This window comes from Linepithema humile, chromosome 3 (assembly GCF_040581485.1).
Source record: "Linepithema humile isolate Giens D197 chromosome 3, Lhum_UNIL_v1.0, whole genome shotgun sequence".
NCBI lineage: Eukaryota > Metazoa > Arthropoda > Insecta > Hymenoptera > Formicidae > Linepithema > Linepithema humile.
The window spans coordinates 25846393-25860872 of NC_090130.1; the positions used below are offsets into that span (position 1 = coordinate 25846393).

Consider the following 14480-nt stretch of genomic DNA (forward strand, 5'->3'; position numbering starts at 1 on the left):
CTGTCCCAACGGTTCGGAATGAGGTCACGGCTTCCGGGACACCTCGTATTAGGAGGAGCTCAAGAAATCCGTTCTTTTTTTAATTCGCAGGACGTTGCGAGACATTTATAACGCGCGTCAGCAAAATCCGCGAGTGTTAGTGGCATTGTCGGGGTGCGCTGATGTACACGCCGATACGCGCACACACACAAGTGAATCGAGCGCACGGCGGGCGAGGGAGGGAGGGAGACAGGCGCAATACATGAGAGTGCCACGAGCGCGCTCGTGTGGACCACAGGGTGCCACAGGGGTGAAATTTAAAGGGAGGGGCTGCTCGCGAAAATGGCCGTTACGCACGGAGCAGATCGTCCGGGGGTGGACGAGTGACGGGTGGCTGTTCGTCCGCGTCTACCGCACCGACCGCAATTGACCCGACCGCCTCGCTCGACGATCGACACGGTTTACCCGATCGACGGCTATTATGCGGCGGCGGCCAAAAAGCGATCCCTGCTCTGCTCTTCTTAAACCCCCACCAGACGCGCGACCTTCCATCCCTTCCGTCGAGAGGTAAGGTCGTCTATGTTTTGTGCACCCTCGTAACGCGATATCGTTTTCGAAATGCGAACTGGAATCTCATCCCGACGTGTACGCGCCGCGACGCGAAATGTGCCCGTTCGTTCGTGCCGAAAGAGTTGTCCCGACACTTGCGAGTTCAAAAGTGGAGCAGGGTAACCACCCCTGGATGAAATCCTTTTCTCGGTGTAACGTAAAAATGCTTTCGCCAAACGTGTGCGGTTTTGCTACTTGGACAGAGATTTTAACAAAGATATAATTTTTTTTGTAGGTTATAATTTTGCGTCGGAATGTAAAAGAGTTATTGTTGAATTTCAGCTTTTCTACATTATTTTTCACATTCACAAGATTTCTCGTAAAGTCACAAGTATTCTACGGAAAAATTCGATTCAAGAAGTGCAATTTCGGAAAACGATCGGACTAAATATTGCGCGTACAATAATTGTTTACAAAATATCGCTGAATATGTTTGTTAACTGAGGTTTATCTGCGCGCTCGTTAACAACAAGTTTTGTTTACAGATCAGGCCCACGCTTCGACAATGCGCGTTAGAAAAGCTAAATAGAAAAAAAAAGAGGAAGGGGAGTAAAAATTAAGGAAAACTGAGGAAGATGCCTGGCTCCTTTACAGGAGTTGTAATTCTCCTCTTGTTAGGGGCATCTGTGTCAGTGTCTTCGGATGCTGCGAAGTCTCTGAGAGCGGCGAAGGCCAGGCTCAGATCGTCTTACGCATCGTGGCGGATAGTGGTATGTTTAACTCAGCCTCAGACTCCTTTCAAGTCAGACGTACAGAGAGCATGGGAGGAAGCGAGATTGGAATCTTTACACGCGGACATGGATGTGTCGTATGTAGAAGCAAGGATGACACCCGTGACGGATTCCTTGTCATACCCCCTGTCACTGTTAAACAAATTTTGTACAGACATCGAAGGCGGAAAGACAGTACTAAGCCTTATTATAGGAGGAGGATCGGCAGCCAGATTTCTCGTCACGGCTGCTGCCGCCTTGAATCTCCCAGCTCTGTGGTTGCCGTTCACGCACAGAGATTTTCTCCGCCAGGTACATTTTCACCACTTGTCATTGTATCTTTAATTCTGCCAAAAAAATATGAGGAAAAATAAAAAAATAGAGGAATTTGTTTTATTTATAAATTAATTGAAAATTTTTTCCATTCTTTCTCATCTACTCCTTTTTATCAAATATTGCGTAAAATATTCAATTGTACAATGTGTTATAGAATTTTATGAATACATATAAAATATAATTAAAATATAAACACATCAACTTTATATAATAAAATTAATATAAACGCTCTAATTAAATAAATATAGCTTATAAACGTACTTAATGATAATGATAAATTAATGAATATACATAAATATCATGAATAAAATTTTGAAAGGAGATTATTTTTCGATTTACAGGGAAACCTTGGTCGGTTTGAAAATCGCATAGGTTCGAGCCCTAGAGAGGTCGGAGCAGCGGCTGCCGCCCTAATGCAACGGGCTAACTGGCACGCGTTCACCCTCCTCATTGACACCACTCTGCTGCCGGTGACCCATCTTCTGCAGACAAATCAATCAACGCTAACGCCTCGCGCGATTATACACCTGCCGACAAACGACAAAACTCTGAAATGGAGGCTGAGGAGGGTAGCGGAAGAGGGTGGCACCGGTGGGGTTGTGGTGATGGCTTGCGATCTGAACAACGCTCGGAAGATCCTCGGTGCGGCCGGCAAGTACGAGATGCTGTCGGGAAGATTCCTGTGGTTGTGGCTGGATCTTAAAGCGGAACTGCGGCCAAACGAGCCTAACATCATCAGCTCGCACGTCGCGCACGGTTCGCGTACCTCGGCGATCGCGACGAACGAAAATCCGCCGTTGCTCGAGCGAGTGACGAATCTCGCGGCGGATAATCAGCCACCGCCGCCACCGCCGCCGTTGAATTCGCTACCGTTGAATTCACTGCCGAATCTGGCCAATGACATACATCGGCTGCAGGAGTTCAGATGGCAAGACGAGAAGATTGTGACCAAGCGTGAGGACCGGAACTTCAATTTTGACGACGAAGAAGACGTGAGGCTTCCGAGCGACAAGGAGCTCAACTCCAAGAGCTTCATGCCGGTCGGCATGCTCGCGCTTAGGCCGTCCGGCATCAAAATTATGGGCGGCGACACCGTACTCTCTAGAATCATGAGGGAGACCTCGCAGGCGTTGGACGAGGCTTTCTTGGAAGCGAAGACGAGATTAAGTCGCATGCGCGAGCCGCAGCTCAAGGAGCACTTTATGCCTAATTGTTTTCCGGAACGCAAAGATAAGTTTATGACGAGCGACGTGAGGCAGAACGTCTCTGCGATCCTGACGAGAAAGCTGAGAAGATCCATGGGACAGATCTCCAAGGACAAAGCGGAGTTCCAGCTGCTGAACTTACAGGCTATCAGGTTTCCCGGGAATAAAACTCAACTGAGGTTTGAACTCGATCGTGAAACATTTACGCAGTGTTCAATTTAAAACCGCGATTCGCGTATATAAAAATATTCTTTTATAATTTATTTACTAATTATTTTTAATTATTACATTATTATACACACATTTTTTTAAAACTATTTAAAATATGCTGAAAAATCTTTCAAAATAAGTCTGATTAATGTAGACAGAAATTTTACATAAACTTTTCACGTTTGTGAATTTAAATTGAACATCCTATACTTGTTGCTCGAAGATGAACGAAGTAATATTATTAATATTCGCCAGGTGGACCAAGGTCGGCACTATCAAAGGTGGCAGGGAGGTCCGCCTGGACACCATAATCTGGCCGGGTGGCGGCATCATGCCGGCGTATCTCGAGCAGGGCGGCGAGAAGATCGGAATGCCGATTTACAGCATCGTGACCGCGCTGGCGTCGCCGTTTACCATGGTCACGGAGCTGCAGGAGGGTTTCTGCTTGCGCGGCCTCATCTGCCGGCAGGGTGACACCGTGAAGTGCTGCTACGGCCTGAGCATGGACCTGCTGACTCTGGTGGCGCGAGAGCTCGGCTTTCGCTTCAACCTGTACCTCACCGAGGACGGACTGTTCGGCAAACGAAACGGCCGCAGCGGCGCGTGGAACGGCGTGATGGGCGAGCTAGTGTCCGGCCGGGCGCAGCTCGCGTTCGCGCCGATGAGCGTGTCCACTCATCGCGCCGAGGTCGTCGATTTCACCACGCCGTACTACTTCAGCGGCGTAAGCTTCCTCACGGCGCCGAAGCTACGCTCCGAGATACCGCTGTTCGCGTTCCTGTTTCCGTTCAGCACGGAACTGTGGATCGCCGTGTTCACGTCGCTGAACTTCACCGCGATCGCCGTGGCGCTCTACGAGTGGTTCAGCCCGTTCGGTTTGAATCCCTGGGGCCGGCAGCGTAGCAAGAACTTCTCCATCGCATCCGCACTGTGGGTGATGTGGGGCCTCTTGTGCGGCCATCTTGTGGCCTTCAAAGCGCCGAAATCCTGGCCTAACAAGTTTCTCATCAATATCTGGGGTGGCTTCTCCGTTATCTTCGTGGCCTCGTACACGGCCAACATTGCTGCTCTTATCGCCGGTCTCTTCTTTCACTCTGCAGTGAGCAATTATCACGATAAGAGCGTAAGTAATCTCAGTTTTTCTTATTATCAAGCAGTTTCCTGAATTTCTAGCGAACACTGAATCATTCGAAATGAAATCACTTTAAAACAAATATTAAATTACTGAAGATAAATTGATTTATGAAAAAGAAAGAGGAAAGTGGAAAGTGGAAATTTATCAAGTTTCACTTCTATTATAGTTTCTACATAATTATGTAAATTATTTAAATATATTAATTACTGTTGCCTTTGTCATTTATTACGATTTTATTATGACCCGAGAAAAAATGGTATAATATGGTCAGATTTAAATATGTATAATTAGTTGCGAAAAGATCTGATAACATGTGATATTTTATATAATGATATAAAATTACATATGTTATGAGATCTTTTCATAACTCTAATTATATTTATATCTGATCAATTATACCATTTTTTCTCGGGGATATAAAAATAAATGATACAATTAATTTATAAAAAATATAAAAAATTAATAATGTTAATTATTCTTTATGAAGAGAGGTAAAATTGTTAATTAGTATTTTTATGGCAAAAACATGCTTGAACAGAATTAAAAAAAAATATTTTGTTCTAGTTTGCAGTCATGAACTTAAAATTTATGAAAATGTATTATATTGCAGTTGCTGGCGCAGAAAGTCGGTGCGCCAAGAGCGTCCGCGGCCGAGTACTACGTGCAAAGGGCAAATCCGCAGTTGTGGTCCCACATGGCTCGATACTCCCTATCGGACGTCGCCGAGGGCGTGGAAAGATTGAGAAACGGCTCTCTCGACATTCTTATCGCGGATACGCCAATCTTGGATTACTACCGGGCGACCGACGACGGTTGCCGCTTACAAAAAATCGGTGACACCATCAACGAAGACACTTACGCGATCGCGCTCACGAAGGGACATCCCTTGAAAGAGAGCATATCTAAAGTTATATCGAATTATACGAGCAACGGGCTGCTTGATATTCTACAGGAGAAATGGTGAGCGATGCGCGAAAATAAGCGCAAAAATTGGATAATCGATATTAGTTCGCGCGTAAACTTTCTTCTTATTTGCGCGATAACGGGAGCGTGATAATTACGTTAGACTAAAATACATTAAAGTGGTAAATAAAGTCGCGTAGAATGTGGCAGATGTGGGAAATCTCAACTAGCAAGAAATGTTCTTTATCGCGTTTAATTTATTGCGTGGGTAAACGTCGTTACATAAATTATTTGAAGAGTTATGAGTGTTCAATATGTAAATTCCGTTCGTCTATATACATGGAATCAGTTTATTTCGAGAGAATGTTGAATATATATTTATTTTATATAAGATACACCGGGAAGTAAGAATAAAATTTAGAAAATTTTGGGGAAAAGTAAAATCTACATCTATTTTTTATAAAACTAATTTATTTGAAGAGATATGCGTATTTATGTTATACACTAAAGTAAAACTCCACTTTCCCATAAGTTCTATTTACAGTATAACTTATATTTTATCATACATTTTCATAAATAAATAAGATTATCAGTATGTTAAAAGAAGATATTAACCTTTTGCGCTCTGCATATTTCTGCGCGACATTAATAAACATTTGTTAAATTATGTGCCAGTGTTCGTAATATATTAAACATAAATTCTCTATTTATTTACATTTATATTTGATAAACGTTAACAATTAAATCATTAGAATCCAAAATTTTGTTATAGCCAACTTAGCTGGCATTTGAAGCGTAAAGGGTTAAAAATGGAGAAACAATAGAGAGCAGACACTTGATACAAAGTTATGTTTCAGGTATGGCGATCTGCCGTGTCTCGGAGGTCGACAAGCATTAGACGCCGAACCGGGTGGTCAACCCAGGCCGTTGGGAGTAGCGTCTGTGGCCGGAGTGTTCTGCCTGCTCGGTATGGGCGTGGTGCTAGGTGCCATCATACTGCTGGGAGAGCACCTATTCTACAAGTATACGTTGCCGCGATTGCGGCACAGACCGGAAGATTCCATCTGGCGTAGTCGCAACGTGATGTTCTTCTCACAAAAGTTGTACAGATTCATCAACTGCGTGGAGCTGGTCTCGCCGCATCACGCTGCCCGGGAATTGGTGCACACCGTGCGTCAGGGCCAGATCGCGTCGCTGTTCCAGAAGAGTGTCAAACGAGTGCGTGTCCTTGATTCTTTACATGTGCGTAGTCCAAAAGTTCGCAAACGTGAATCTTGATGACACAGAAGACAGTATTCTATTATATAATTATATTTATTTGTAAAATAAGTGCAAAATGAAGTTATGGCTTTTTGTGAAAAATCAATCTATTTGAAGATGCATGTTCACGAACTTACGGGCAGGGCGTTTATCTTCATTTCTAAATATCTATAATGTTTGTATGTTTTAGAAGGAACACGAACAACGTCGCAGGCGTAAGAGCAAAGCGCAGTTCTTCGAGATGATCCAGGAAATCCGAAGGTAGGGGAATATTATTTTCAAGTTTATTAAGCTGTGCGGGGTGTCTCGCAATCAATTCGCGAATCAGTATAGCGTGAAAGTTCTTGAATAAGTAATTAAAACTTTTGCGATTCTTATTCTCTTTAAATAATTACTGATTACAAACTACATTTAAATATGACTGTCCATTTGCGCATACGATAGTATTGATTAAATTCACTGATGTTAAATAAAAGATTATGTTACTGTTTGTTGTTACGGTCAGCTATGATTTTTGTTTTTTCATGCACACCGCACTGTAACGCGATGACCATGAAAATATCGATTACATATAAACGTATACAAACACAATTTTTTATCTGGTACCAGTAAAGGTGTATACAAGCGTTAAGACTATCATATGCGCAGCAACTCGACTATCTAAATGTCGATTCGCTCCTTATATTAGAAAAATTACTGCTTTGTACAGAACATTGTAAACGCTTTTATTACATGGTATTTCGATAGCAAATTTTGGGACACTTCAATTTTTACTTGCCGATCTAAAAGATATTAAAGATCAGTGTGAAATCGCTAAATATTGAATGTCATAATTTTTCAGAGTTCAACAAGAAGAAAAGATTGAATCGGTGCCCGAAGAGCCGGAGCCTACGAAAACAGTAAAGAAGGATGAGAAACTGGGCAAAGGCAGAGAGAGAAGTCGCAGCAAGAGCCCGTTGATGCCCCGCAGCCCGAAGCGTTCGGAGAAGAGCAGGAGCTCGACGAACTTGTCAGCGTCACGTCTCGGATTATCGTCGGTGAGTTTCGATGCGCCAATGAAGCCGCGCGAGTTCACGCTCAGCAGCACGAATCTACGCGCGAGGAGCCCGCTGGAGACGGTCGGGCGTAGATTGAGCCACGGGGACGGCGGCTCGCCACCGCCGCATTTGGGCTCTAATCTCGGCGGCAGCGCTACGTTGCGCCCGTTGGCGCCCACCAGGAGCGATTCTACAGGTGGCGGCACGCCGACCGTCAGACGCGATTCCGCGGCGGCCGGAGGCGGCGGTGCGCCCACGCCGAGGTACGCCCGCAGCCCGGCCAAGCGGGGTCAGTCGTTTCCGGTATTCGCCACGCTGAGACCACCACATTCGGCCAGCTACTCGCAGGCGTCCAAGAGCCCGCTCCTGTCGCCGAACAGCGAGCTCACATCCGCCATCGGGAGGAAATTGTCGCGCGAGTGGGGCTCCGGAACAATCGATCTTACCAGATCGTCGGAGACCATAGGCGGCGGCGGCGGCGGCGGCGGCGGCGGCGGCGGTGGCGGTAGTGCCGTCGGTGCCGCCGGTGGCTCTACATACACTTTGAATCAGGAAATGACACTTTCCCTGAGCCGTTCCGTGGACGAAGAGAAAACCCAGGAGGAAGCGTTGCCGATAAAAAAGCCCATACGACGTGCCCGCAGCCACGAAAATCGCGACAGCGGCAAGCTGATGGCGGACCTGCCGTCGCCGAGGCTAACCCAACAACCGGTGGTGGGCGGCCGGTCGGTGAGTGAGCGCACTAAGAAACAGCTGGAATCCGAACTGAAGGCGATTCTAAGTGCCAGGGCCCACCACCGCGATCTGCATCCCCCTTGATAGGAAACTGCTCCGTATTAAAAAACTGAGAGAGAGAGTACTTGAAAGCAATCGGCTTTTGATGGATCGCGGAGCCTCTGAGGGGCTTTGATTGATTTAAGCAATATCAGATTTATAGGTCAATTTGTAGATCACGACAGTTTATCAGAGAAATTAAGAACTAGCGAGAGAGAATCGAAAATACGACGGAGCGCGTAAATGAAGGAATTTTTCTGCGTGCGGCGGGAAGCGGTGAAAGGGGTGATGATGGCGACTGGGAGAAAATCTCTTTGATTGTTCATACGTTGTTACGTACATTGATAATATAGGATTACGTCGATAAACAAAAGTGCTATAAACTCTAGTAGAGATGTCTTAAATAGGTAGCGAGGTACACACGAGTACTAAGATATTTTCTTGTTGGCATTTTAACTCTACATTAACCGTCAGCCTCGGTGAGTCTCTCTCTGATTGCTATGGTACCAGATATTGTACGCTGCAGTGTTTCTCAACTCCGAGGTCTCCGACGATTCCGTCACGGTCTTACAAGCAGATAAAAAGCTCTTTTAACTGCGAAACGGCATCTAGACCAGGCCTGTCCAAGTTTATCGGGCGAACGGAACCGCTTATCTCCATCCGCGACCGCCGTAATTTTTTTTTTTCGCCCCCCTCCCTAACGATAACAACCGATTCACCGCACAGATACAACGAACACGTGTCTACGCGACGATTTATGGGTGAAGCGTTTGACCCCATTTGCTTCGTTCTTTGTTTTCTCGCGGTGTTAGAGAAACGGAAACATTTCGCTCGCGCTGAGATTAAAAACTGGGACAAGCCTGCGTTAGATAACATCCCTTTGGGATTGTAAATATATCAAGACAAACTATATATTGTTCTCTCATCTCGTTCAACGGACACATGTAAATATGATAAAGTACACGGACTTCGCGCAGACGAAACAGTGAAAGAGTAAACAATTTGCGAAAGTTGAGAAACGCTGGTTTACCGAACTTCGTCGAATTGGACTGCATACTGCCACTTTAATAATTTCTGACTACGGAAGGAGAGAGACTCGCTCGATGGACTCTCGGCGTAGAATGACCACTTACTGCGAGATAATATGCATTAATCTTACAATTATCGCGCCTGTCAAGGGGAAGAAACTTAGAAGCGGATGGAATTCTAATCTAATGTATTCGTAACACGGATTATTCAATACCGGAATTCGACAGCAGTGTTTCGCGCTGCGTTAATGATTTTCGTTGGTGTCTAATTGAAAAAAAGAAAAGAAACACATTATAAATACATCGATATTTCATTAAAGAAAAATATTACGTAGAAAAATCGTAAATTAAAGTATCGCTGCAGTTTTTAATTCGGAATATACGGAATCACATCAATCTACATACATTTGTTGTTATCTCGAACGACATTTTTCAGTGATTTAACATTAGAAATGCCGAGTGAGAGAAATATAGGAATCAAATAATTTTCTCTGATTCTTTTCAGTATAATATAGCGAAAGAGGCTCAGACTTAAAATATTAAAATCGTAAAATTATATAATATATGATTCGTATAATCGATAACACTACATATACAGATATAAAATTAAAAAAACATCAATTGACTTTTCTTGCCGTAATTCTAGCGTTAAGATACCGACGAACGTCGTTGACAGAGTACGAAATACCCCTACAGGTCCGGCGAGAAAATAAGGATAAGAAAAATTTCGTCGCGGTTCTTTCGCGATTTACGATTATTTCCTAAAGCAGTGCCAAATATCAGTATTATGCGATAACCCTGAATCTCTCGAGTGTTTGCTTTTCTCTTACGTGAGTCTAATAATAGAGTACATTTTTAATGGGACAAGCGCCCGGAGATATTATGCGATATATAAATCGTTTGTCCGTGCTGCGACGTTGGTAAAGCACCGACTTCTCCGACGGTTTTACTAGACTGATAGGTGAGATTTAATTCAGGAATTGTAAATGAAACATTATCGGAATTGAATAATTGTTAAACTGATTAATGTGCATGTCCCATCTTCGTCTACGAGTTCTCGCGCGTCACTTCGATGGAAGAGGGCGAGAAACTCACGTCTAGTCTCATTATTATTATTCAACTTAGATGGTAGAGCGTGGATGTGTACGGGACTAAAATCTGAATTAATTACTTTTAAAAAGAAAAAAAAAAAAAGAAGAGGATTTATGGAGCGAGGCCTTAGAGGAGTAGTCGTATCCGCCCAAAGATACTTTACTTAAAAAAAAAAAAAAACTAGTACTGTACTGTATTCGAATATTTCACTACATTATATTAACATAATAGGGGATAGACATTTAGTTTCATAGTTTCCTCTCGGTAGAAACGCTATTGTATTCAGATACTTAAGCAGAACTAAAAAAATAAAAAATTCCCTCGTCGAGTCCTTTAGTGGGTAGAGAATCTCCGTGTGAGTGTACGTGTGACTATTTAGCAAGGAAAAAATGCAGCGAGTATGACAATTGCTGCCAATTGCAGACGGATCGCGTTAGGGCGAGGCTATACTTCCACTTCGATAGTTAGAGCGTGTCATTGTCTTTGTTAGTAGTCGTGGTTAGTCGTTCCGAGGGGTTTGCCGGGTTACGCGCGTTAACGCGCCAACGCCGAAACCGCGATCGATGAAAGTGTCCTGAATGATTGTGCACTAGTCACGCGCTAATTTCCGCAATTTAGCGTAACTCGCCGTCGTTTTCGCGCGAGCGAAATAATTATGCCGGTCATCTCAGCCGCGTCTCAGCCTACACATTCTTTCCATCGTCACTTTCGCGAAACGCACTTAAGCTCACTTGAAGCTAGCTTCTTCTTTCTCTCACTTTGCTCTCTTTATCTACGTCGCGAAAGTATTTTTCCTTCGTTGTCCGATCGCTAAACTAGCTCTTACAAGTCGAGGCTGAAAAGCAAAGACGAATCATTCGGAAACGCGTTCAAGCAGACTTTAGCGTAATCTGTGCTGCGATTAATTCAGGAAGTGATCAAAATACAAACATAGGGGGCCAGTCTAGAGTCACCCGCGCCTAAAGAAATCAAAGATAGATTTATTAAAGAATTAATTTTTAAGCTCCGTAATCCTTTGTAACGCGTGTGGGTTCTGCCGGTAATTTGGTTCAGTAGGGCTCTGCTATCTATCTTTTTCGCTTCCGTTGCGTGTTCTGTTGTCACGAGCATCTCGGGCAAGCCCAGTCATCCTTCGAAGGATCCCTTGTACATACGTGTCTTCTACTAGATACCTGAAAGGAACACTATTGCACTGAATTAAAGGTCGAGCCCTTTATACTTCTTTGTGCGCCAACAAGAGCCTCTTAGACATCACACGCACGGAAAGATAAGAGCACAATGCACTTGTCTCTCGTCGCCGTCTTTGTGAGAAAGTCTTCGCATTTCTATATCGCACGAAAAACTTCCGAAACGGTCTCAATGATAGTTGCAACTGTAATCCTGCGCGCGCGTTGCAGTGCGACAGTGGTGAATGCAATAAAAAAGCATGTTTGAGAATTATTTATATTGAATTTTAAAATAATATATTTCCGAGATAACTTATTTTCAAGAAATAGAGTCGAATCACCAGTATTAAACATTTCGAACAAATCTTCTTGCAATTTTAAATTCAACAATCCAGCAAAACAGTCTCTAATCTCCAAATATTTATTCTAATCTCAATGCACGCGTTGCAAATTATATTACTTCAAATTTTTAAAAATATAATTATATCGTGTACAATATGAGACAATCGTAATATAATAATGATTTTCAAAGAAATATTTGGTTGTCTGGAAATTTTTCTAGTTTTTTTAATAAAAATAACATTAAGGAACGCAATATTAAAAAAAGTCACACACAAATGCCTACTTTGTGACCAGATTTAATCAACTTCTAAAATCGCATGCGGAAAGTAGCGTGAAAAGAGAAGGGATTGAGTTTTGCAAAAATAGTTTTCCGCAAAGCTCGTAAAGAAATCTTAATCATCGCAATTAAGTGAACTGGTGCATTGACCTTATCGGTGTTTCGTTCTTCCGTCTGATAATTTATCAAGCATTCTTTGATTACCATTATCTCATTGCAATGCAGCGTTATTGCGTGTTTGCCAAATATATCTGGACATGCCGGCCTACATGACGCACACATACACACACGAGCAAGATTTCATATTCTATGAGTCGCGTATTTTCTCCGTAAAAATTAAGTTCAGTGCACTCGCTCTTCTCTTTCCATTACGATTCTCGCGCATCGCTCTCGATGCAACAATGCAAGGGAGGTTCAAGTACAATCCAAAGTGTACATCACCTACTGCGAAGAACCACGAATCAGCATCGTCGAGTAGATGTACTAGACGAGAGAGGGGGAGAGAGGGGGGGCAAATGGAACTTGCGAGAATAAAGAGCAAGTGAATTTACACCAATTTAAGAAACGAGAAATTTGTCGTTCCGCGAGACGTGCTAACGACAAATTGAGTTATCGGATCGCGCATGGTCTACACACGTAATTTACTCATTATCATTATCGCGTTGATTAATGACATCATATTAATTCACTCACTAACGGGCAATAAGATTATTCTACAAAGCACTGCCATAATTTGAACTGTTGTTGTTACGTTGATTTTGAAATCCTGCCACAAGAGTAATACCACTATTTAATATTATCTAACAGACGGGTCTCCTCTATCCTGCTAAGTGATGAATTAATATGCAAATGTCTCGCGCTGCTGTTCGGCACTTTATCGCGTATATTTATTTACGCTTATTTTTTACGAAGAAATTATTTTTATCTTCTCGAATGTCTTTTCCTTACCTTGTAGTACACACATTGTTTTTTTTTGTTATTTTTTCGAGCAATATTTAATCTTTAATTTCAGAGTTACAATTCTTTATCAATTTAAATTCTTAGTATTTGAAGACAAATCATCTTTTTGATTATTTAACATGCTTGGTAATTTTTTTATGACAGACAGGTTCCGAGAATTCTTGTAGAAATATCGCCGCGAGATAAGACGTTGTCGGTGCACACTGCATTGCTGATTTTCATTTCGGCATGCGTCATATTGATTTGTCACTTGGATCAAGGGAGGAAGATCGGCCGTAACATAGTATAACGCATTAGACTTTATGGAATAATTAATCGTAAGTGATTAACATAGTATGGCTCTTCCGTTCGTATAACTGCAAAATGGGTTACCGTGGCGTGTATCTCGTTTCTCATTGCACACTTAAATGCGAGCCGCGTAAAAGCGAATTTAATCCTCGAACGGCGCATCGTAATTGATTTATCATACTTATTACTATTCCTCGCCAGTTCGCTATACTATAACTCGTGTTATAACATTACAGCATCGCAATTGATTGTAACATTATAACATTTTAACTAACGTTGCAACACGAACTGGCGTCGAGACGAGATGGAGAATAAGTAAAGTGTAGTTCGCAAATGTTTAATGTGTATAAAGAGGTTATAGGATGTGCATCTTAAAATGCAATCAAAAGATACGCTTATATCTGTGGCTCAATGCAAAAATAAACCAATGCAACTTTTTAGTTAAAGTAAGACGTGTTGCATTACGAAGAGTGCGATCTGAAGAGTTCAAAATGTTTCCAGCAAAGTCACGTCTGTTTTATTCATTTTCAGTCGTGAAACTAATTATTCTTATTCTTCAATCTTGCCGTGTATCTTGTTTCATATCGGCAAAGAGCGACATTAACTATTCTTGCGTCAAGCCATAGATATATCGTGTTTGTTATGGCTATGGCGAAAGTTATTTTTATTGAGTATTGCAACATGGCGTAATTTTGCGGTTAATTAGTAATTATTATCGTATGTTGAAGTACGATACGAATAATCTGCGAGTGAATGACGCACGCGGTAGTCAGCGCGAGTGATTGCAAATACTTCGCTCGAGGATTAAACGCTTCGCACATAGGACTACACGTGGACGCCCGATGCGCGCTAACTCCTTGTCACGATAAACGATCGCTCGGCGCGTCGCGTAGCATACATAAAAAAAACTTAAGTATAAATAAATTAAAAATAATAAAAAAAAAAAAAAAAATAGACGCCACGAGGATCCCTTCCAACCGCGGTGACTTGTTGGCGTACGACATTAGGCTAGGTTCCTCGTAACCTACCTCGTCTCTCTTGTTACGCCTACTGCTACACTGTTATTGTTGATGAAAAAAAACTCCATATTAATAAGAAATAAATATATTATCTCAAAGCGCGGAGTGTGTTCTGCCACCTTCTTCCCCGGAGCCTTTGCCAAGCTATTG

General features: G+C 42.7%; 1 protein-coding gene across 3 annotated transcripts; it reads left to right on the forward strand.

Annotated features, from left to right (window-relative positions):
* Nucleotides 1-229: 229 nt before the first annotated feature.
* LOC105675220 (uncharacterized) lies at nt 230-14428 on the forward strand. 3 transcript variants are annotated; one of them, XM_067351176.1, is made up of 8 exons: nt 230-707; nt 1074-1610; nt 1976-3018; nt 3305-4172; nt 4795-5144; nt 5945-6329; nt 6538-6608; nt 7189-14428. In XM_067351176.1, the coding sequence occupies exons 2-8, from the start codon at nt 1164-1166 to the stop codon at nt 8201-8203; spliced, it is 4179 nt and encodes a 1392-aa protein (XP_067207277.1). In that variant the 5' UTR covers nt 230-707; nt 1074-1163; the 3' UTR covers nt 8204-14428. The 3 variants fall into 3 exon arrangements, with proteins under 3 accessions (XP_067207277.1, XP_067207276.1, XP_067207278.1); XM_067351175.1 differs by having other exon boundaries at nt 230-546; XM_067351177.1 differs by having other exon boundaries at nt 230-546; nt 5945-6305.
* The last annotated feature ends 52 nt before the right edge of the window (nt 14429-14480 follow it).

Bases quoted from the DNA above. Each gene is read 5' to 3' on its own strand.
- LOC105675220 (XM_067351176.1), top strand. From the start codon at position 1,164: ATGCCTGGCTCCTTTACAGGAGTTGTAATTCTCCTCTTGTTAGGGGCA. The intron at 1,611-1,975 runs GTACATTTTCAC...TTCGATTTACAG, and splicing joins ACAGAGATTTTCTCCGCCAG to GGAAACCTTGGTCGGTTTGA. The intron at 4,173-4,794 runs GTAAGTAATCTC...ATTATATTGCAG, and splicing joins GCAATTATCACGATAAGAGC to TTGCTGGCGCAGAAAGTCGG.